The sequence below is a fragment of the Mustela lutreola genome, chromosome 11 (assembly GCF_030435805.1).
Source record: "Mustela lutreola isolate mMusLut2 chromosome 11, mMusLut2.pri, whole genome shotgun sequence".
In the NCBI taxonomy this organism is placed as follows: Eukaryota; Metazoa; Chordata; class Mammalia; order Carnivora; family Mustelidae; genus Mustela; species Mustela lutreola.
The window spans coordinates 92,879,680-92,903,762 of NC_081300.1; the positions used below are offsets into that span (position 1 = coordinate 92,879,680).

A 24,083-nucleotide genomic window follows, 5' to 3' on the forward strand; every position below is an offset into this window, starting at 1 on the left:
AAGAGGAGCTACGACAACTGCTTCGTGCCATCTCTGGGGTCCTCACCCAAGACCTCCATCCTTCCAGGACCCTTGTTCTCTGTGGTTCGGCTTGAGCTCTACTGGGCAGCACTCGGGTGTTAAACGCCTTGTGGATACCTCTGGGTCCTTTTCAAGCTAGGTGTAGGTATGTACCTGTATCTCCTGTAACCCGAGCTCCGGAGGTCAGGGAGCAGAGCAGTTGAAGAGTCCTTGAGGGGAGACTGCCTATTCTCCAGAAGAGGGAATGGAGTCCCAGCAAGGAGGTGGGCCTTCCCCAAGCCCCACAGGCTGAGTGCTGAATGAAGGGCAAGGACACAAGCCTGGGCCCCCTAAGGGTCTTGGTGTGGCCTGACACTGGGAGATGGCAAGCCTTGAGATTCTCACTCTTAGGCAGATAAAATTAATTAACAGAAGGAAACAACCTACTCAAGGATCACCTGGTGGCAGTCTGACCCAGGACGGGCAGCACAGACATGCGGTGAACGTCAACCATCCCACCACGTTTGACGATTCTGGAAACCACTCACAACTGAAAGGGGCTAAGGCCTCGGATCTTCTGAGGAGGCACGTGGCACACAAGAAAAGTTATAGGGACGCTGAGGAAGCCAACACTCCAAGAGTCACTGTTACTGAACAGAATATTAATACTTACAGGGCAGGATGTTTTTATATCTATTTTTGTTCTTATTTTCTTGCCTCTGACCCTCTTTTCGGCTGTAGAGAAGTTTGCACTCCTGCTGTTGTAGTGTCTGGAGGGAAAAAAAAGTAAATATTATTGCACATCAAAAGCTTTAAAAAAATAAAGCATGGCTCAGCAGTTCTGCTGTAAGAATTTTATCAGAGGAAAGGTTCAGGGTTGCGACAGCTACAGGAATGCTCATCTTAAAACTGCATCAACAGTGCCAAAAACAATTTCCGGTAAGAAAGGGCTGCCTGTATAACACTGACATTAATTCATACAAACAAATGTTCTGCGGCCATTTAAAAAGACATTCTAGGAAAATTTTTAATGCCTTGAGAAAATGATCAGGGTAAGTGTTAAGTGAAAAGAAGGTCAGACTTCCAAAACAGTATTATTACATAAGCCATATGTTTGCATTCGCCTATGTAACTAAGAAATGGCAGAAGACTATACATCAAAAAGGTAATGAGGATTGTTTTCTCAGGGTAGTGGGATTATAAAGGCCTTTTCTTCACTTATTTGGCCTAAATTTTTTACAATGAGTTAATACTTATTAGTAGAGAAACCTTTTAAAGTAACAATTATTAAGAATGAAAGTCGGCGGGAGGAATGATGCCTGGGTGGCTCGGTCGGTTAAGCATCTGCTTTTGACTTAGGTCATGGTCCCGGGGTCCTCGGATCAGGTCCAGGGTCAGGCTCCCTGCTCGGTGAGGAGCCTACATCTCCCTCTCCCCATGCCCCACTCGTGTTCTCTCTTTCTATCTCTCTCTCTCAAGTAAATAAATAAAGTATTTTTAAAAAATTTAAAAAGGCATGAAAGTCGGGGTGCCTGGCTGTTTCAGTCAGAAGAGCATGTGACTCTTGATCTCGGGTTTGTGGGTTCAAGCTCCACACTGGGTGTAGAGATTACTTTAAAAAAAAAAAAACTCAAAAAAAGAATGAAAGCCAATGAGCATCAGTGTAGAGCATATAAATAACAGTTGTGATCAGGCTCTTGACTTCATGATCTGCTGCCTACTTTTACCATTGTTTAATTCAGAGCAAGCTCCAACAGAAGAGGTACTGGGTATGGCTGGATTGGGGGCATGCAAGCTTTGCTCCTCCTATGCCAGAAACCCACGTTTGCGCGCAAGGCAGCCAGCCTGCGTCTACACAAACACGCACTCCCCAGGTTTCTCCCAGCCAGAGAATGAGGAAGAGAATGTTAGATTCCTGGAAGGGGTCGAGAGGGACACTTCTGGAGAGGAAGGAGGTGGGGAACATGATCAGGGGGAGACTAAACAAGGCAGCCACAGTGGGACTAGCCCCAGCAGAAGAGGAGACATGGGGAAGCAAAAAGGATCCTCTGGGGGCGCCTGGGTGGCTCAGTGGGTTAAGCCGCTGCCTTCGGCTCAGGTCATGATCTCAGAGTCCTGGGATCGAGTCCCACATCGGGCTCTCTGCTCAGCAGGGAGCCTGCTTCCTCATCTCTCTCTGCCTGCCTCTCTGCCTACTTGTGATCTCTCTCTCTCTCTCTGTCAAATAAATAAATAAATAAATCTTTAAAAAAAAAAAAAAAAAAGGATCCTCTGGAGAAGCAGACAGGAAGGTGGACAAGCCATGTTCAAGGGGTAGGTTTTATATTCAAAATTTAAAAAAGCACCTCTTTTTTTTTTTTAAAGACTTGGATTTATTTGAAAGAGAGAGATAGAGAGCGCGCACAGGAGCGAGGAGAGAGACAGAGGGGGATGGAGAAGCAGACTCCCCAACTGGCAGGGAGCCCGATGCGGGACTCAGTTCCACGACCCTGAGATCATGGCCTGAGCCAAAGGCAGATGCTTAACTGAGCCACCCAGGCGCCCCCAAACGTACCTCTTTAAGGGACCATTAGTTTCCAAAAAGTCTAATTTGTGAGAAGAAATCACAAGCAGGCAAATCAAGAAAGTGGAAGGCAAAGTAAAAAGAAGAAAATATATGTGTGCTGTGTATGTATATATAAATTCCAGCTTGTAAAGGTTTCTACCAGGAGTGAGAGTCAATGTTTCATAACAAGCAGCCCACTGTATTTCCATTCCATTTAAGTGAATTTCACAGACAGGTATGAAAGTCGGGATTTTAAATTGCTATTTGAATCTCGGATTGAAAATGCAGCATTTGGCCTTGACACACGGCTCACAGCACAGGCAGTTAGCTAGCTGGAGCCTGGGCAGGAATAAAATACAATGGACACAGAACTCCGATGACGAGACGGTCATTCCAATTTTTAAAATGAGCCCAGATTAAGTAATTAAAGCCATTTGCCTTCTGCGGGCTGGCATTTCCTCTGAACTGTGAGCCAGTCTTCCCGAGCGATGTCGCCACGTTAGGAAAAAAGGTTCAGTCGTGATTTTCAGATAGGCAGGTGAGGCTCAAAAAGCAGCTCAAAAGCTGCAAACTGACTCAGCCACTTAGAAGTCAAACAAGTGAAGAGAAACAAGATCCACAAAAGCTATAAAGAGCGGCGGGGTGGCGGGGGGTCGGGGGGAGGCTAGGAAATAATTAGCTGCTTGATTCAAAACGAGGCTGACAGTGAGGCGCTCAAGCGAGCACTTAGCCCAAGTCTCGGCTTCTCAGAACAAGGCACTCTTCTCTGAGCTCACGGAGGCCTGCCTCTAACCTCAGCTTCTGCTTCGCTATCTGTGCCTCAGCTTCCTCAAGTGTCACGTGGGAACAGTCCTAATTACCTACCCCGCAGAGATGGCATAAGAGTTAAGGGAGATTACCATGGAAAGTGCAGAAACACGCATGTTGGCTGGACCCTCTCCCCAGGTCGACCAGGGGCTCCCCTCATCCTGCATCAAGTTACCAGACGCCTCTATCATGCAGATTTGGGGTCTGCACAGCACACAGGCTGAGACAGGCCTACGGGCCCCAGAGTCTTCAAGAAAGGACAAGCCTAGAGCACCTGCACCCCAGGCACCATCCATGCTAAGCGGCAGCAGCCGGCAGCTGTCACGGATTAATAATGACTAACTGTGTGTCTCCCCCCAGCTCTATCCTCGGTGCCCATTAGTCCATTCTCATCTGTGCCTGGGGCCCAAGTTGTCTGAACACATTTCATTTCCTGCAGAGGAAGGCTGCCATCCATCTAGAGTGCGGCTGAAAACAAAAAGAACTCAGAAGGGTGACTGGCCATACTCTGCCCACCGAGGCTCCCTAACTGCCCCGAGATAATCAGCTACCACCTGCTATGGGGTGCACCAGGCTGATGGCTGGAAGCAGCAGAATATCCTATAAGCCGGCCCCCGCAGGCTACAACCCTTCCGTGGTTTATCTTCCACAACCTCTCTCTCACCAGCAGTCCCTGGGGCACAAGAAAGCTGCAAACGACCTGTCAAGTTAAATGTCACTGTGTCTCCATCCGCATCCTCCACTGGACAGTGGCAGGGATGCTAATGGTAATGACAGGCAGAAAAAGGGACAATGTACAGCTGGGACAGAGGCTGCAAGATACCCCATTTGCCCAAGTATTACAAACAAAGAATTTGGATCGAACGATGAACCCTTAAAAACATGCTAGAGGCTAGTTACAGTCTCCTGATTGCACGAGCCAAAACAGATCTAGAGCCAAACGGATTGTATCAGATTTTAAGCCTTAAAAGGCATTAAGAGAAAGCCGATCCCCTGCTCCACAGTGTACATTCTGAAGTGCCCGGGAGCTGGCGCGCCTGGTTGGCTCAGTTGGTGGAACATGTGACTCTTGATCTTAGGGTCGTGAGTTCTAGTCCCACCTTGGATGCAGAGATTACTTAAAAAATAAAATATTGGGGGGGCGCCTGGGTGGCTCAGTGGGTTAAGCCGCTGCCTTCGGCTCAGGTCATGATCTCAGGGTCCTGGGATCGAGTCCCACATCGGGCTCTCTGCTCAGCAGGGAGCCTGCTTCCCTCTCTCTCTCTCTGCCTGCCTCTCCGACTACTTGTGATTTCTCTCTGTCAAATAAATAAATAAAATCTTTAAAAAAAAAATAAAATAAAATAAAATAAAATAAAATATTGGGGCACCTGAGTGGCTCAGTGGGTTAAAGCCTCTGCCTTTGGCTCAGGTCATGATCCCAGGGTCCTGGGATCGAGCCCCCATCGGGCTCTCTGCTCAGCAGGGAGCCTACTTCCCTTCCTCTCTCTCTGCCTGCCTCTCTGCCTACTTGTGATCTCTATCAAATAAATGAATAAAATTTTTTAAAATTATTTTTAAAAAAATTTTTTTTAAAGAAGAAGTGCCCAAGAGCATGACCAACAGTGGATGGGACAAGTGTTCATGGTGCAGAAACATCCCCCTGACATTTATGATGAATGAACACCCCTGCTTCCCACTCCCTGGGGCCCCTGCCAGCCTAAATGCCAGTAGCAGCAGTCCCCACTTACTTTAATGACCAAAAGAGACCCCCACATGACTTCCAGAGCCCTGACTGAAACCACTGGACCTGACTCTTGACCAGAATGCCATGAATCCAAATGGAGCAGGATCAAGGAGAGACAGACAGACAGACAGCAAACAAAATGGCAGAGCCTCAAATTGCCAAGCACCATGACGACAGCCTAATGATCATTCTGCCTGCACTGTTCTGAGCAGTGGGGACAAATCAAAAAAATAACACCACTAACCGTTCAGGCCAGACCAAACTGTACAATTACTCGGCTTCTATTTTTTTTAAAGATTTTATTTATTTATTTTGAAAGAAAGAGAACGAGCGTGACATGAGCGCCAGGGCGGGGGGGGGGGGGATGGTGGGCAATGGGACAGAAGCAGAAGGAGAAGGAGAAGCAGGCTCCCCACAGAGCAGGGAGCCCAATGCAGGGCTCGATCCCAGGACCCCGAGATCAAGACCTGAGCCGAAGGCAGAGGCTTAACCCACTGAGCCACCCAGCCGCCCCAATTTACTTTGCTTTAGAAACTAAACTAGAGGGGCACCTGGGTGGCTCAGTGGGTTAAAGCCTCTGCCTTCGGCTCACATCATGATCCCAGGGTCCTCGGATGGAGCCCCGCATCAGGCTTTCTGCTCAGCGGGGAGCCTGCTTCCCCCTCTCTCTCTACTTGCCTCTGCCTACTTGTGATCTCTGTCTGCCAAATAAATAAAATAAAATCTTTAAAAATAAATAAAAATTTAAAAAACAAAACTCCAAGGGTGTATATATGATGGATGAGGTGGGGGAGGGGTGGAGATGGAGAAAAGAAGATTAATAAAATGTTGGTAAGTGTCAAAGCTGGTTGTTGGGAAAAAGAAGGTCCATCACACTATTTCCTCTACTTTTGAGTGTTTGAAAACTTCGATAATACGGGAAGGGTTTTTATAAACAAAGTAATAATAAGTAAAAATGTAAAAGCTCCTATTAGCTCTCCCCCCACATACACCCCACTCTTGGCCATGGCCTCCTGAAGGACAGAGAGGGAGCTGAGAAAGGCTGTCGGGCAGATGGTCTCCCTGGCTCTGACGCCGTGAATAATTATTAAGACAGCGGTAACCACCTGGGCAGGATCCAAAACCAGGCCTTCTACCCGGTCTGAATGAACTTCTGTTTTCTTTTGGCATCTGTCCCCTATGCAGAGGAACGCTGCAATTTCTCAGCCCATCCTCTCTACTGCAAACTCTGCAGTGTCACCAGGCACCACGGGCGGGTGAAAGCCCCCACTTCCTGACACCACGCTGCACAGCCTGTCACCACTTCTGTGCAGTGGACTTGGGGCAGCTTGTCCCCAACAAGTCCACAGCACCAGCTGGGAACGAAGGGGCAGCTGTAGACTCCCGTCACCGGAGAAGGCCCCATATGATGGACAAGCACTTATGAAGATGACAGACAGAACTAACCCAAGATCTGGCCCCCAACCAGCTGCCTATCATAAGCCCCGTCTCCTTTCCACCAAGAAGGTGGAGAATCAGAAGAAAAATGAATTAAAAGGCACGGTCCCTGTAGAAGAACAGGTTCTGACACACGAAACTGCACCAAACAGTCAAGACAAATCCATAATTAAGCGTGGAATTAATTATGTGGTGTGGAACTTAGCAAATGAGATCCATGAAAACTAAGTGAAGCAGGTTTCTGGAAAGAGCTGAGGCCTGAAGCAGATGAAGTATTGAGACTGGTCCAAGGAAGAAAGGAAGACATCCCAGCAAGTTAGAGAGGGCAAGCAAATGTGGCCAAGAGGCCAGAGCTACTAAAGGGTGAAGGAGGGGGTGCCTGGGTGCCTCAGTAGGTTAAAGCCTCTGCCTTCAGCTCAGGTCATGATCCCAGGGTCCTGGGATCAAGCCCCACAACAGGCTCTCTGCTCAGCAGGGAGCCTGCTTCCTCTTCTCTCTCTCTCTGTCTCTCTCTCTCTCTGCCTTCTGCTCTGTCTACTTGTGATCTCTGTCTGTCAAATAAATAAATAAAATCTTAAAAAAAAAAAAAGTGAAGAAGAATGGCAGATGAGTCTAGAAGCTGTGTGTTAGAAAGTGGTGGCAAATGGGGTTAGATGCAGAGAGTCAGAAAAACAATGGTGGGACTTGACAATGAGGCAGAAGACTCTTCAACAGCTGACTGAAAAGAAGTATGGACTTGGAGTCAAGTCTACGTGGAAGTGCACCGTCAACCATGTCTGTCCCATGGGGACAAGTTTCTCACTTTGTTTGGGCTTTAGTTTCTTCATCAAAATGCAAAAGGGGGAAAGGGGGACCCGCTAATGGTTTCTGAGCAAAGAGGGACAGGAGAAATGCTGAATGCAGATTCGCATGAAGGGTGAATGAAGGTCAGACACGGGGGAAAGAACAGCTTGTGTCTTCCGGGGTGATGAGAGTCTGCACCCCCGGTGTCAGGCAAGACCCCTCTGCCACAGCCTCCCTGAGCAGCCCTGAGCAGGCGCCTTGCTCCGTCAATGTGCCCACGGATGCAATGAGGTGCCTTTCCTAGCCCAATACGCAGCACCAAGTAGACAATAAATGCTAGTTTCCTTCCAACCTCTAAGAGCAGAGAGATGTTAGGAAAGAAGGTTCAACAGCACTTGGTGAGTGGCAACGTATGGGAGAAGGGGACAAAGAGGAACAATGAGAGGCTCTTCCTTCCGGCCCACGGAGCCACAGGGTAAAGAGCTTGAGCACCAGAGACAGTGAAATAAAGGGGGCTATTCGGTTTGTATTTCGGTTATTCGGTTATAGGAGTCTGCTTGACTCCTATTTTGAATGCTCTAATTTGAAGACACAGGACAGCCAAGAAATGTCGAAGGCATGATTTAAAAGGCAAAACCAGAGCTCAGAAGCACGATAAACTTTGAGGTAACCAGCATAGGTTGAGAATGCATGTGCCCCCCCAGCAGAGAGCGAATTTCAAGCAAGATGAACAGAGGGCCCAGACCTCGTGTGTTCGAGAACCAGCAGAGTTAGCCGGTCAGGAGAACAAGCAGCAAACAGCAAGAGGCACAGGAGGGGAAGGAGGCAGAAACCAGGTGCATGCTGCCACAGGTCACAGAAACCAAGAAAAGCACACCGTGGGAATGCGGAGCTGGACAGTGGTCTCCAAAACAGCACCGGGAAAGAGAGGCTAAAGCGAAGACTATTTATGACACATTAAGAAAGCCACTGCGGTCTGTCACCAGTGTTCGCTCGGTACGTTGGAAGAAGTCACATCCCAAGGTGAGACGGGCAGGAGCTCAGAAGAAATGGAGGCCGCAGCACTGGGCACCCCGATGCAGAAGACAGAGGACGATGGCTGCAGTGGAAAGAAGCAAGGTTGTTTAAGGGCAAAAGGGAAACGTGAGGCAGAAATGGGGAAGCCCCTGAAAGCACCTGCAGTTCCTGTGCTCCGGGAAGATGTCAAGCAGCTCCAGCAAAATGACCCAACTCCAAAGAGAAAAACCTGACACCGGAGGGGCAAAGAACAGAACAGAGAGAGGCGCCGAAAGAGAAAGAGTCCAAAGGAAACAAAAGAATTTCTGAAGAACGGAGCGTTTAGCTTGCAGAATAAAGCCTCGAACCGCGGCAGTACTCTGCCCACAGGAAGGCAGCAGGTCTCCTATGAAGCAACTGGAAGCGCAGGCCGACGTGGACAATCCTGGCTCCGGCTCCAGCCTGCCATCCTGGCACCTTCTTCAGCACAAGGCTGGAGCCCTGGCGGGGGGCTGCTGTTCAGGGGCAGTGGGGCTCGGCCACCAAGGGGAAGGAAGATTTCTGCTGGAGATCGCCAGCCAGAATTATGATTCTAGATACAGCGTTGGGGCGCAGTTAAAGTCTTGTTTCCATAAAACCGAAGCGTCTCCAAGTAGAATTTATAGCTCCCCTGAGCAGGATGTAATCACTTTAAGGAAATCAAACTGGACTGTGGGTTTGAAGACAGGCATTAGCCCCTCCTGGAGACACGTCGGTTGGCAGAGCTGCTGGCAGGATCCAGGACATCTGTGTAGCTGTCAGGGAAATGACTGCAATGCCCACAAACTGAAAACAGCTTCAGACCATGACAGAGAGAGGCTTGCGTAACAGGAGGAGGACGGGCTTTAAAAACAAAAAGCAAATTACTAAGGAAAACGAGCTTTACGGCGCTGGGAAAAAAATAACCCCAGTTGATATGATGTTGTGTGGTGTTTGTATGGGTGTGTGTTGTGGGTTTGGTTTTTCTGTTTTTTTAAGTCTGAAACAGGAGGTTCAAAGCTAAAATTTTTTTGAAATTCATTCCTGCCACCCTGAATCAGATCTTCTTGGGCAAGTGTGTAGATGTAAGTGTGTAATCTCGAAGACTAAAATGTGTGTTCACAATCCTCAAGCAGGGCCTCCCCAAGAAAACTGCATGGGAGAAAGGAGGCCCATCTCAAAGCAAAGCCTGGAACATTCCCCCATAGTTTTTAAGCATCAGAAAGCTGTTCCCTGTTGAATATACAGTCTGAACCCAATACCTCTTTCTCTCCCCGCCCCCCCCGCCGCCAAAAACAACTCCTATTCAACACTCAATACAAACACATCCTTTGCGTCTACCACGCACCAGGCTTTCCTGTAGTGTCTCCTGGGGGCTGCAGGAAATAAGACAGGACTACCTGTCCTTGTATAGCCCACGGGCTGCTTTGGGTTCTTTCCTTAGGATAATACGCACACAGGAAACCTTAAATAGTAGGATTAACTCTCTCTCTTTTTCTGTTCACCTTTATGGTTTCATTTCAGCAAAACCTCTTGTTATTCCAACAGACCTAATAACGTCATCTGCTTCTGTGAATTCACGGTACAAGAGATAAGCATGAAAACAACAGCCACAGAGAGTGCCTGTGAAGCCCAAGGACAGCAAGGATTAACAAGGAAAGGGCAGCTACTAGGTGCACGTGTAATAAGAACCGATCCAGGTGTGCGGATAGGGATCCAGGAAGGTTTTCCTGAAAAAATGACCCTGAGGCTGGGAACTGAGGAGTGGTAGTAAGGTGAAGTGAGAAAGGAACATTCTAGTATAGGCCCATCCCTTACACCACAGGAACAAACCTACTCCCATCAGATGTCTAACAGGCAGTTCAAACTTTAACAAGTCCAAGATGAGGGCGCCTGAGTGGCTCAGTGGGTTAAGCCACTGTCTTTGGCTCAGGTCATGATCTCAGGGTCCTGGGATCGAGTCCCGCATAGGGCTCTCTGCTCAGCAGGGGGCCTGCTTCCTCCTCTCTCTCTGCCTGCCTCTCTGCCTACTTGTGATATCTCTCTGTCAAATAAATAAATAAAATCTTAAAAAAAAAAAAAAAAAAAACAAGTCCAAGATGAAAGTTGACCACCTGCCCCCAAACCCATTCTCCCAGTCTCTCCATCTCAGTAAATTGACTCCATCCTACCAATGGCTCAAGCCAAAAACTTTCATCAAATCCTTGCCCCAACTCTGCTGTACCACACAATCCATCGACTCTACCTTCAAAACGTCTCGAGAACCCAGCCACCTCTGCTGCTGCTACCCTGAATCAAACCACTGCCACTTCCCTGCTTGGATTACTGTGATTTGCCTCTTTGCTGGTCTCCCTGCTTCTGTCTGCCCCTTATAGAGGGTGTCCCATGTGGTAGCCAGCATGATCACATCCTTCCTGTGCTTAGAACCCTGCACAGACTTTCGGTCTTTCTCCAAGTAAAAGCCAATGACCTTACACTTTAAGTATTACAATACTTGGAAGAGAGTGCAAAGACCCTCTAAATGCAGCCACGCAGTATGCACATCACTAAGACGCACAAGGGCTGAGTTCAGGTTTCAGACAAGGCACATTGCAGGCACAGAATTCTAAGATCATAACCTGCCTTTTCACTTATGTATCTCATTTCAGCAGAACTTTACTTCATTACAAACAAATCTAGAACTGTTATCCGCTTCTTCCCATTCAAAAGGAGAAATATACCAGAGACACAAGATGTTTACACAGACCAAAAATGGGCAGTCTCTAGGAAAAAATCAGACTTGGAGTCACAACGTCTTCATGCTACAACATAACCCTAGAAGATCAACAACCTGAATTTATTTTAGGAGCAAAAGAAAAAAGACTCAAAGCGCTTCACAAGAGACTCTATTTAAGATGCGTCCCACGTGGACGTAATTTGTGTCTTCTGGGGTAACATACCTGAAAGGACACACAGAGTTTTACGGATAACAGAGTCGGGCATAGAGACAAACAAAACACAGCTGTCAGAGTTAAGTTACGAAAGGCATTGCAATTTAGAGCTCTGGTTCACTTTTAAAGACCATCAAACACATGGTAAGAAGGAACTGATCCCAAATTTATCACCTCCCAGGAAGCAACTAAAGAATCATCGCCAAAACAATAATGTCTTCCTGCCTTGCTGTTGGGATCAAACTTCAGTTTCAAAGGATTTATGGTGCGTCTCCAGTACCACAAATGTAATTTTTTCTATAATGATTTGGTTCTGTTCTTAGCCATATTCCCCTGGCCACAACCTCAAAGGGCATTTTTTTTTTTTTAATTAACTAGATTTGAGCAGGAGGTACCTAAGAGATCCAGAAAGATCTAGCTTTGTTATCAGAGTTAACGTTAGTAACTCTGATACAGTGAATAACAACTTAGCACAGCAGACTGACCTCTACAGAGAACAGACATGATCTTGTTTTTTCCATTTCTCCCAAAAGCCAACTCAATCTCCCCTTTGTTGTTAATGATGTATAAAAGAAGATGTGAATTTGAAATATCACAGCGTGAAATCATCAGGTTAGTATGTAGAATCGTTCTTTTTCCAAGGCCAGAAAAGTCAGGCTAGGAGTTGTTCTGAGTTCACATCTTGATCCGACCAACAAGATCATGAAAACACCCCTACTGCCACAAGCTCTCTGGGATGATTTGACTTTGTTTCCCTAAGCACTGCCCAAGTGAACTTAGTGTTCAAAAACCCACCACTACGATAGACACCCACCTCACTGCTGTCATTTTTTTGAAAGTTCATAGTCACTGTAAAGGAAAAGTAGTGTGTACAAATGATCATCTCGGTTACCATTTTAAAAGAATGTGTAAGATGAACATGGATCTAGATCAAATAGTAGCTTGCTATTTCTTTTCTTTACCAAGAAGGTTTGGTATCTTTCAATTTTAATTAAAATGCTATTTTTCAGATTTCAAATATACTAACCAAAATTGTGTATGATAACATAATAAAAATTAATGATGAGTAACAACCATTGTGTTTTTTAAAGTGAAACATTTAAAAATGTTACTATTAACGACAGTCAGCAAAAATAGGAAAAGATGCATGCACAAGACCACTCCTTGTGTCCTCTCTGTGATACACTGAAATTATCCAAATGCCCATCAATAGGCAGAAAGAACGATGGTACATCCACATAATGGAGTCCTATGCAGTAAAACTGAATGAAGACTGTCTCTAGATAATACTGTGGATGATCTCCAGGATGTTGAATACAGCAAGGCTGGGGAAAAAACGTGTAAAGTTACGCTACTGTTTATCTGTGAAAGAGTGGGATATTGAAATATATACATATTTGCTTGTATTTTAAAATGTAATGATACACTACAACTTTTTTGAAAAATGGCTATAAAGGGAGAAAAGCACAGGGTATCAGGTAGATTTCTCTGAATACACTTTTTAGGTTTGACTTTAGGATCAAAGGCAACATTTCATATACTTACGAATAAAATTTCTAAAACGCAAACCTAAAATGAAACCCATAACCTAATTATATAGCCCGTTAGTTTACAACCACACAGAAAGGACTATTACCAGCGAGTTTAAAGCCTAGGAATGAGACTATCCATCTCTGAAGGATCTACCCTAAGACGTGTTGGGTTTGTTGCTCTTTAATGGAAAAAAATATTAAACCATTTTTAGTAATCACAACTCAGCAAAATCCAGACCATAAAGAACTTCCAGGACAACAAACCTGCTCTCTCTAACAACAACAACAATAAAGAGAGTGCTATGGTCTGAATGTTTGTGTTCCCCCAGAATTCATGTTGAATGAAATTCTAGCCCCCAGGGGCACCTGGGTGGCTCAGTGGGTTAAGGCTCTGCCTTCGGCTCAGGTCATGATCTCAGGGTCCTGGGATCGAGCCCCGCATCAGGCTCTCTGCTCAGTGGGGAGCCTGCTTCCTCCTCTCTCTGCCTGCCTCTCTGTCTACTTGTGATCTCTATCAAATAAATAAATAAATAATCTTTTAAAAAAAAAGAAAGAAAGAAAGAAATTCTAGCCCCCAAAGGTGACAATATTAAGAGGTGGGGTATCCTTATAAAAGAGACGCCCCTAAGGTTACCTGGGTGGCTCCGTCAGTTGAGTGTCTATCTCCTTGTTTTGGCTCAGGTCATGATCTAAGGGTTATAGGATTAAGTATGGGATTCTCTCTCTTCCCCCCTCTCTGCTACTTTCCCTCTGCCCTCCTTCCCTGCTCACATGCGTGCGTGCAATCTTTCTATAGAAAAAGAGAGGGAGAAACAGACCCCACAAAGTTCCCTCATCCTTTCTGCCATGTGAGCATACAAGAAGTCAGAAGAGGGCCCTCACCTGACCATGCTGCCACCCTGACCTCAGACCTCCAGGACCATGAGAAATACATTACTGTTCATAAACTAGCCGGCCTGTGGCAGCCTGAACACACAAAGACGAGGGAGAGGGAGAAGAAGGAAGGGGGAAGAAAGGATGGAAGGGAGCCAAAATATAAGAAACAGAAGACTTTTAAAAAAGAAAAATGTGAGAGGGGCGCCTGGGTGGCTCAGTGGGTTAAGCCTCTGCCTTCGGCTCAGGTCATGATCTCAGGGTCCTGGAACCAAGTCCCGCATCAGGCTCTCTGGCCCAGCAGGGAGCCTGCTTCCCTTGCTCTCTCCGCTTACCTCTCTGCCTACTTGTCATCTCTCTCTGTGCCAAATAAATAAATAAAATCTTAAAAAAAAAAAAATTTAGGGATGCCTGGGTAGCTCAGGGGGTTAAAGCCTCTGCCTTCAGCTCAGGTCATGATCCCAGGGTCCTGGGATCAAGCCCCACATTGGCCTCTCTGCTTGACAGGGAGCTTGCTTCCCCTTCTCTCTCTCTCTCTGCCTGCCTCTCTGCCTACTTGTGATTTCTGTCTGTCAAATAAACAAATAAAATCTTCAAAAAAAAATTTTTTTTAAAGAGAGAAAGATGTGGGGACGCCTGGGTGGCTCAGTGGATTAAGCAGCTGCCTTCGGCTCAGGTCATGATCTCAGGGTCCTGGGATCGAGTCCCGCATCAGGCTCTCTGCTTGGCGGGGAGCCTGCTTCCCTCTCTCTCTCTCTCTCTGCCTGCCTCTCCATCTACTTGTGATTTCTCGCTGTCAAATAAATAAATAAAATCTTTAAAAAAAAAAAAAAAAACTATAAAAAAAAAAAAAAAAAAGAGAGAGAAAGATGTGTGAAGCTTATCTGACTCATAATCCAACAAACAAATTTTTTAAAATTATAAAACAACTAGGATGATATACTAGTATGTGAGCTTTTACTTTTTCTAGATGTATAACAGTATTTTGATTAATTTTTAAGAATTCCATAAACAGAATATTTATTAATAAAATAATAATATTTGGCAAAGCTGATAATGACAGAGGGTTCTTTATATAAATCTGTTTTATATATTATATTAAAATTTTTTTTAAGATTTTCTTTATTCCTTAGAGGGAGAGAGAGCACACAAGCAGGGGGAGAGGCTGAGGGAGAGGGAGAAGCAGACTCCCCACTGGGAAGGGAGCCCGACATGGGGCTCGATCCCAGGACCTAGAGATCATGACCTGAGCCAAATGCAGACGCTTAACCATCTGAGCCACCCAGGCACCCCTCAAATTTTTTTCTTAATTAAACAGGATAAAGCAGTTCTTGATTCACACAAACTGTGTATGTGCGCACGTGCACACGTGGCAATCAGGAAAATGTGAACAGTGAATGACATCCATTAATGTTAAGGAATTACTGTTAATAGTTGTGAGAATGATATTCTGGTTAAAATCTTTTGAAACGAAATAGTTATAGATGAAAAAACACATGGAATTGGCGTCAAGATAAGCCAAGGATGGAGCACCTGGGTGGCTCAGTTGTTAAGTGTCTGCCTTTGGCTTAGGTCATGATCCCAGGGTCCTGGGATCAAGCCCCATATCGGGCTCTCTGCTCAGTGGAAAGCCTGCTTCTCCCTCTCCCACTCCCCCTGCTTCTGTTCCCTCTCTCACTGTGTCTCTGTGTCAAATAAATACATAAAATCTTTAAAAATAAATAAATAAATTAGCCAAGGCTGGGGCACCTGGGTGGCTCAGTCAGCTGAACATCCAACTCCTCGTTTTGGCTCAGGTCATGATCTCAAGGTTGTGGGATCAGGCCCCATGTAGGGCTCTATACTCAGTGAGCAATCTGCTTGAGATTCTCTCTCTCCCTCTCTCTTTGCCCCTACCCCAGCTCTCGCTTGTGCTCTCTCTCTCTAAAAATGAATAAATAAAATCTTAAAAAAAAAAAAAAAAAAGATAAGCCAAGGCTCAGGGAATCAGTGAGGAGTAATTAAAGACTGGCCACCTGGTGGCTCAGTCAGTTAAGCGTCTGCCTTTGGCTTCAGGTCATGATCCCAGGGTCCTGGGATGTATTCCTACATCAGGCTCCTTGCTCAGCAAGAAGCCTGTTTCTCCCTCCTCATGGTGCTCCCCCTGCTTGTGCTCTAACAAATAAATAAAATATTTTAAATAAATAAATACATATATAAATAAAATTTTGACTGGCCATATATCAACTATTGTTAATGCTCAGTGACAGACACATTTTTAGGATTATGCCCTTCTCTCCGCTTTTGTACATATTTGAAATTTTGTGTAATAAAAAGTTTTGAAAAATAGCTTCTCCATTCAAATCTTTTTTTTTTTAAAGATTTTATTTATTTGACAGAGAAAAATCGCAAGTAGGCAGAGAAGCAAGCAGAGAGAGAGAGGGGAGGAAGCAGGCTCCCGCTGCACAGCAGAGAGCCCGATGAGGGGCTCGATCCCAGGACCCTGGGATCATGACCTGAGCTGAAGGCAGAGGCCTTAACTCACTGAGCCACCCAGGCGCCCCTCTCCATTCAAATTTTAATGTAAGGTTTGTAAAATTTCTGTACTTATCCATCGTACCTCATAAGGCTTTATGAAGACTACATGAAATGAATGAAATAAAGTGAATGTAATTAAAATGAATAGAAATGCTGCCCTTTATTTTCTCCGCTGGCGGGACAGAATGAAAAGAGCACTGAGCTTGAGGTTTAAAAATCCTGACTCACTATGTTGATCATCACTTTCTTGGTGATGCCTCCCTCTCACTGTCTTCCCTTCTCAACTAGAGAGGGAAGCTCCTTAAAGACAGAAACCCTGTCTGTCTTGTTTGCCACAATGTCCTCGGTTTGATTAACCCCATGCCTGGGGTAAAGGAATAAACCTGAGCTCAAGTTCCTGCTCAGCAACGTGGAGCGAGGACTAGGCCCGTTCTATTGTGCACTCAACCTCAATGCCGCAGTACAATCGGTATTTGTGGTGTAGACCCTGGACAATTTACTTAACAGCTCCTCCTCTGTAAAACGGAAGTGATGTCTATCTCAACAAGTTGATCTGCCCTACTGTGGTTTCAAAGACTTCATGTGGGCCATTCACTCACTCATCCCACAAATATTTATGAAGTCTAAAGTCCTATAGAAAGTATGGCATAGTCTACTCTTCCCATAAACAGAAGAGTAATAATAAATTGACACAAATATTAGCTAAATATAAACACCCATTCAACGACTATTTATGGAATTTCTACCATGTACTAGGCACTGTGCCACATGCTAGAAGGAACTATGAAGGTAGTTCAAAAAAACTCTTGTTTTTGAGGAAGTTTGCAGTCCAGTGGATGAGCATGAGAATGACGTTACAATACAAATTGGCAAGTGACATACCAGAATGGAACAGGAACACAGCACATTCTCTCTGGACACATTCTCCTACCCAAGTTGGTTTCAAGAAAAAAATCAGTTCACTTAACTTCCCAAAGTTATAAATATTAACTCCCAAATTAAAACTGCCATTAGGTATTTCACTTTTACTTGTTCACTGCAATAAGGCTATAGATTCTTTCTAAAGAAGCCAGCCCATGCTGGAAATCTTCCAAAGGAATTAGATCCTTTTGTTTTTCTGGGTGTTTGCCAGCAGTCCAAACCAAAAGAGGCAAATGGAGCTATTGGCTCATTCATTTAATATTAACTGCCAACTCCCTTCTCCCAGAACACAATGCCCTTCTATTTCAAAGAAGCCCCCTCAGCAACTTGTTCCATGTCAATCAATGGCTGAATTAAGAAAGAACACAGATTCAGGTCTTTTAGATCCAATTCCAAATACAGGGCCAACTTCTCTCTCATTAAAAATAGGATTTAATAACTCATGTAAAAAAAAAATTTTTTAATAACTTACCTCAAATTCTTCCCAAAAGCCTTGTTTGACTTTATCTGTGGTCTCAGCTAATTTGCTTAGCTCTCGAACCCGGCTTTCTATTTCAGCAGCATTGATACGTGTTGTGTTGAGGGGCTAATCAAATTCAGCAGTTGGTGTGAAATGAAGAAAGTATTAAAAAAAGAAGTGTTAATGCAAAAAAAAAAAAAAGAGTTTCATGTTGATCATTTGTAAGGCAAGGACAGGAAATTCAAAGGACACAGTAATTCACAATAAAAGTTTTCAAATAGTTTCACTTTCTTTTCTGTTTTGTGAGGAAATATGTCTTTCTTCAATCTCCACACACACTTTACTCTGCTAATATTCAAAACTATTTTTCTTTATAAATAGACTACAATATTACTTAGAGCGATGATATAATCTGCCACTAGGTAAACTTCAAGATAGCAATTACTCCAAAGTGACTTAAGTATAATAACCCAAAGGTAACCAAAGGTTGATCTAGATGCAAACTTGGTAAAAGCTTGCTTTAAAAACTCTATGAGGCCTTTTAGAGATACACCTGGAGATAATCACGGAAATGATGTAATATCTAGAATTTGCTTCCAAATGCCACAGGAGGAGGGCAGTGAGCACAGGAACAATGAAACAAGCCTTGGTTAGCTGATCACAGTTGAAGCTGGGTGATGAGTGTGGGGAGATCCATGAGATTACTTTACTACTCTCTCTTTGAAATATTCCATGTTGGGATTTTTTGTAACTTTACAAGGAGATGGGGCTTTAGATTTCCATATGCTCACCTGCTTGAGTTGTAGTACTGTGCCCAGTGTTTCCACCATGGGATTCTTCTTGTAATGCTCCACAAGATCTGTCAAAGAGTCAAACCGTTCTCCTCCACCAACATCATATTTCAGTTCCTTTCAAGACAAGAAAAAAATCCTGCTTATTACCTTTGTGCTAAATTACTGCTTTTCCCAACTGAAGTACAGAGACTGACTCTCCCCCCGCCCCCCAAGATCAAACAGCTGGAGGAGTACAAAGGAGAGGAAGCAAGGATAATGGAACTGGAGAGACCGAGCCAGAGTCAAAGAGCTGACCGGGAGGTATGAGCAGCTCTAAGTATCGCTCAGCAACTAGGATGCAAAAAATTGTCCCCTTCCTAAGTTAATTAAGAAGTTAAAAGAAAGGAGAAACAGTATTCTTTACTATTTATTTACATATATAGGCTAAGAAACTATACAGTAGGCTGCTGAAGAAAAGGTACATAACGACTTCTCTCTGAAACACAACAAACTCCAAGGCTGGGTAGGCAGCACTAAAAGCCAACATACATGTCTTTACTTTCTTCTTCCAATGAAAATTTAAAAGGGAAGTTATAAACAGAGGCCAGGAAATTTTTTCTGACAAAAAGATCAAAATGGGCTATTTAAGGGAAGCAAAAGGAAAAGATTTTATTATTATTAAGAAAATACGATACCCTAGAAATTATATAAGAAGATATTTGGGTATGATCTTTTATTTAAAAATAAAATTGTGGGGGCGCCGGAGTGGCTCAGTGGGTTAAGCCACTGCCTTCGGCTCAGGTTATGATCTCAGGGCCCTGGGATGGAGCCCCACATCGGGCTCTCTGCCCAGCAGGGAGTCTCCATCCCCCTCTCTCTCTGCTTGCCTCTCTGCCTGCTTGTGATGTCTCTCTGTCAAATAAATAAATAAAATGTTTAAAATGTTTTAAAAAAATAAAAATAAAAATAAAATTGTGGGGGCGCCTGGGTGGCTCAGTGGATTAAAGCCTCTGCCTTCAGCTCAGGTCATGATCTCAGGGTCTTAGGATGGAGTCCTGCATCAGGCTCTCTGCTCAGCAGGGAGCCTGCTTCCCCCTCTCTCTCTGCCTGCCTGTCTGCCTACTTGTGATCTATCTCTCTCAAATAAATATATATTTTTAAAATCTTTTAAAAAAATTTTAAAAAATAGAGTAGGGAATTAGCACTTTCCAAATGACAAAGGAAAGACCTCTGAAAATCCTTTCTTCAATAAAAGCAACAAAAACACTAGTAAAGGGACACTTGGATGGCTCAGTCAGTTAAGCATCTCCCTTTGGCTCAAGTCATGATCCCAGGGTCCTGGGATCAGGTCCCACATCAGACTCCCTGCTCAGCAGGGAGTCTGCTTCTCCCTCTCCCTCTGTCACTCCCCCACTTGTGTGCTCTCTCTCTCTGACAAATAAACATATAAAAATTCTTTAAAAAAAAAAAACTAGTAAAAATTGTCATGAAATTTTTCAGAACTCTGGAAACTAACCAAGAACTTGCAACACTCCAAGGACCATTTATTCAAGAAAAATGATTGCATCTTGGTAAGGAGCAAACGATGACATTTTAAGTTGCCATGTATCTCTCTCTAGCTCTTCTATAGCCTTGAAAACCAACAGCCTCATAATCACGGTAGCTGCAAAAGCCAGAGACCTCGCACAGCTAGAGGGGAAGAGAATGAATCTGGACCTCTCTCAAGAGACTGATCCCCAGAGAATAATCCCTACAGGCAAACCTCGTTTTATTGCACTTTACAAATAAATATTTTTTACAAATTAAAGGTTTGTGGCAACCCTGCATCAAACAAGTCTATTGACAACCATTTTCCTGATGGTATTTCCTCACTCTGTGTCTCTGTGTCGCATTTTGGTAATTCTTTCAGTATTTCAAACTTTTTCGTTATTATTATATTTGTTTGTTATGGTGATCTGTGATCAGTGATTATGACTTGCTGAAAGCTCAGATGATGGTTACCACTTTTTAGCAATAAAGTATTTTTTAATTAAGGTATGTTGTCCAAAAGAAAAGTATACTGTCTATTGTTTTTCAGGCACAATGCTTCTGCACACTCAATAAACTACAGTACAGTACAGCATAAACATAACTTCTATATGCACCAGTAAACCAAAAAATTAATTTGACTTGCTTTACTGCAACATTCATTTTACCGCAATGGTCTGGAATCGAATCCATAATATCTCTGATATACACCTGTATTGGGCCTATTTAGCATCTCCCTGGAAAAATCCTGTTTTCAGAGCCTATGTTTATTTGACCTGACTCAGAGCCCTGTCTTCAGGGGATCTGCCCAAAACAATCAGCAGCAACCATTTAATATCACAGCAGCCTGCACCGGCAATTCCAAATAAAACAGTGACCAAAATGAAAAAAGGAAAATCTAAGCAATGTCCATGGAGGGCGTGGAAAACCTCTGACATAGACAAACCAAGAAACAGACTCTTAATTACAAAGAACAAACTGATGGTTACCAGAGAGGAGGCAGGTGGGAAGATGGGGGAAATAGGTGATGGGATTAAGGATGCACTTGTGGGGCGCCTGGGTGGCTCAGTGGGTTATGCCGCTGCCTTGGGCTCGGGTCATGATCTCAGGGTCCTGGGATCGAGTTCCGCATCGGGCTCTCTGCTCAGCGGGGAGCCTGCTTCCCTCTCTTTCTCTCTGCCTGCCTCTCCATCTACTTGTGATTTCTCTCTGTCAAATAAATAAATAAAATCTTTAAAAAAAAAAAAAAAGGATGCACTTGTGATGGGCACTGGCTTTTGAAGGGATAAGCTGAATCACAATACTGTACACCGAAACTAATATTACACTGTATGTTAACTAACTGGAATTTAACAGTTAAAAAAAAAACTCTAACATATTCTTAAGAAGCTAGGAGGCTATGTGTATGTGCAGGGCTGTGTGAAGTTCAGGAAAGATCCAAAGAAACCCTAATCTTCCCCTCTAGCTGACCTTGAGGCTCTGTACAAACAGAAAGTGAAGGCTAAGGCAGAGTTGTAATCTGCCAGAACACTGAAACTGTACCCCAACACACACACACAGCCCCTGTGGCAAAGGCTGGGAGACTTAATGGTTCACGCCATTTAAGGAGATCTCTGTTCAATCATTAACTGACCACTAAGTTAACAAAGCAAAGACTTCAGTAGCTCACATAGCAAAGAATAAAGGAAAATCACAAAACACAGAAAGAGCAACAATAACTACAGAAACAATAAAAAGAAGCAACAACAAACCCTGGAAAAGATGGCATCTGATTTTCAGAATCACCACATTATGTTACTTAGAATGTCTAGTTTCCAACCAAAAAAAATTGGGAAAAATGCAAAGAAACAGGAAAGTATGGACCAACATGGGGAGGGGGGGGCACTCAATAGAAACTGTCCTTGAGAAAGCCCAGATAAAAACTTGAAATCAGCTAGTATAAATATGTTCAAAGAACTAAAGGAAACTGTACTTTATAAATTAAAAGAAAATATGAGGATGTTGTCTCACCAAATCGAGTATCACAAAAATCTGTACACAAATGTTCATAGCAGCATTCATAATAGCCAAATGCCCATAAATTTTTTAATAGATAAACAAAATGTACTCTATCCATACAATGGAATGTTTTGACAATAAAGAGCTGGTTGACACACAGCACAATATGGATAAACCTTGAAGACGTTATCCAAAGTAAAAGAAACCAGAGGCAAAACCACATATTACATGATTCCATCTATATAAAACATCCAAAGGTGGCAAATCCATAAAAATAGAAAGTAGATTAGGGGATGCTGAGAGCTGAAAGGAGGGGAAATAATGAGGAGTGATTGGTAATAGACACAGGGTTTCTTTTTGGGGTGCTGAAAATGTTCTGGAATTAGTGTCGGTAGTTGGATATGTGCATATACCAAAAACCTGTCCACTCTAAAAGGGTGAATTGAATGGTCTGTGAATCATACCTCAATAAAGCTGGGGTTTTTTAATATATATTTAATTTAATTTAATTTAAAAACCGTAGCAATAAATAAATAGTTTCTTTTAAGGAAAGTTTGATACAGTTGACCAAGAATTAACTTTCTTAGCCCTTAGTCCTGCAACCACATTAAAAACAAGAAATAGTGAGGGATGCCTGGGTGGTTCAGTCAGTTAGGTGCCTGTGTTTGGCTTAGGTCATGATTTCAGGGTCCTGGGACCAAGTCCGGCATTGGGCTCCCTGCTCAGCAGGGAGGCTGATTCTCCCTCTGCCTGCTGCTCCCCCGGCTTGTATGCTTTTCTCTCGTGCTCTTTCTCCGACAAATAAATAAGTAAAATCTTAAAAAAAAAAAAAAAACAAGAAATATAGAGTTCAGGGGCGCCTGGCTGGTTCAGTTGGTGGAGCATATGACTCTTCACCATGGGACTGAGCCCCACATTATGTGTAAAGATTACTCAAAAATAAAATCTAAGGAAGGAAAAAGGAAGGAAAGGAAAGAAAGGAAGGTAGGAAGGAAGAAAGAGAGAGAGAGAGAGAGAAAGAGTTCAATTCTTCTAGCCTTGATGCACGAATTCCAAAAAGAAGGCAAATACAGTATCAGGCCAGACTGTGACAACCCTAAAGAGGAGCCGAGGCCATCACTTCAGAAACAGGGAGACTGAGGCCGACTCCGGCCAAAACAGATCAGGTGGCACAGGATAAAAGATGATGCTCTGAGGCATGATTTAATCTGCCAGCGATAGACTGGAAAGAGGTAATTTAATAAAGTTCTGAAATGATGAAACAATTGTAATAAATAATGTTCTGAAAGCATATAAGCCTGTGCCTGAGCACAGAAAATCTGACTTCGGAAGTGATGTCTGTCTTCCTCCAGCAGAAGAATCACCCAAAGAGAACATTTTGCCAGAGCTGTGGTTCAAGCGGGACTTTACCTGACAGCGGATCATGACGTGGGTCACTTTCGACTTGCCATCATTGCTCTCTCCTTTGTCGTCACCAGTTCGGACAGAAAGAACAAAATCTCCAGGGTGACTCTGGCTCTCTCGTACCAGAAAGCTACCGTGTTTTCCTTTCTCCGTTAGTAATTTCTCTGCTTCTTTCCCAGAGAGGTGTCCATGAAACCACCTAAATTTTTTTAAATGAAAATCAATTGAGTTGTGCCACGGGTTCACAGTATTCACTCACATATATAGCCAGCTTTCCTAAACACAATTAAAAAACATGATCCATTCCTCCAAGACACTGGCCAATCCCATGCAGGACAATCTGCATCCCAAGCAGGCAGGAAAAATGAGAAAGATGTTATAAATAACCATTACACTTCAAATGATTCCACAGTCACTTGTAAACAAATGCCCTCAAATCTTGCCTATTTTCTCTTAAATCTCCCATTTTTAAAAAAATGTACCTTGTGGGGTGCCTGGGTGGCTCAGAAGGTTGAACCTCTGCCTTAGGCTCAGGTCATGGTCTTACTGTCCTGGGATCAAGCTCAGCGGGGAGCCTGCTTCCCACCCCCCACACCTGCTTCTCTGCCTATTTCTGATCTCTCTCTCTGTGTCAGATAAATAAAATCTTTTTTCAAAAATGTACTTTGTGTTTTCTCCATGCCCTACTCCAAAAGGACCAACTATTTAATCACAGCCATTTAAAGAACTTAAAATGGGGGCGCCTGGGTGGCTCCGTCAGTTAAGCATCTGCCCTCAGCTCGGGTCATGATCTGGGGATCTCGGGATTGGGCCCCACACTGGCTCCCTGCTCAGTG

At 44.0% G+C, this 24,083-nt stretch overlaps 1 protein-coding gene across 2 annotated transcripts in view; it reads right to left on the reverse strand.

The window, feature by feature from the left end:
• Positions 1–24,083, reverse strand: part of PTPN11 (protein tyrosine phosphatase non-receptor type 11) — an 87,786-nt gene that overhangs the window by 30,316 nt on the left and 33,387 nt on the right. For both annotated transcript variants that reach the window (XM_059139098.1, XM_059139097.1), the window contains exons 4-7: positions 23,254–23,446; positions 18,337–18,453; positions 17,558–17,671; positions 674–770 (exon numbers count right to left, since the gene is read on the reverse strand). In XM_059139098.1, coding sequence (XP_058995081.1) covers positions 674–770; positions 17,558–17,671; positions 18,337–18,453; positions 23,254–23,446 — 521 coding nt within the window. The remainder of the gene's footprint in view (positions 1–673; positions 771–17,557; positions 17,672–18,336; positions 18,454–23,253; positions 23,447–24,083) is intronic.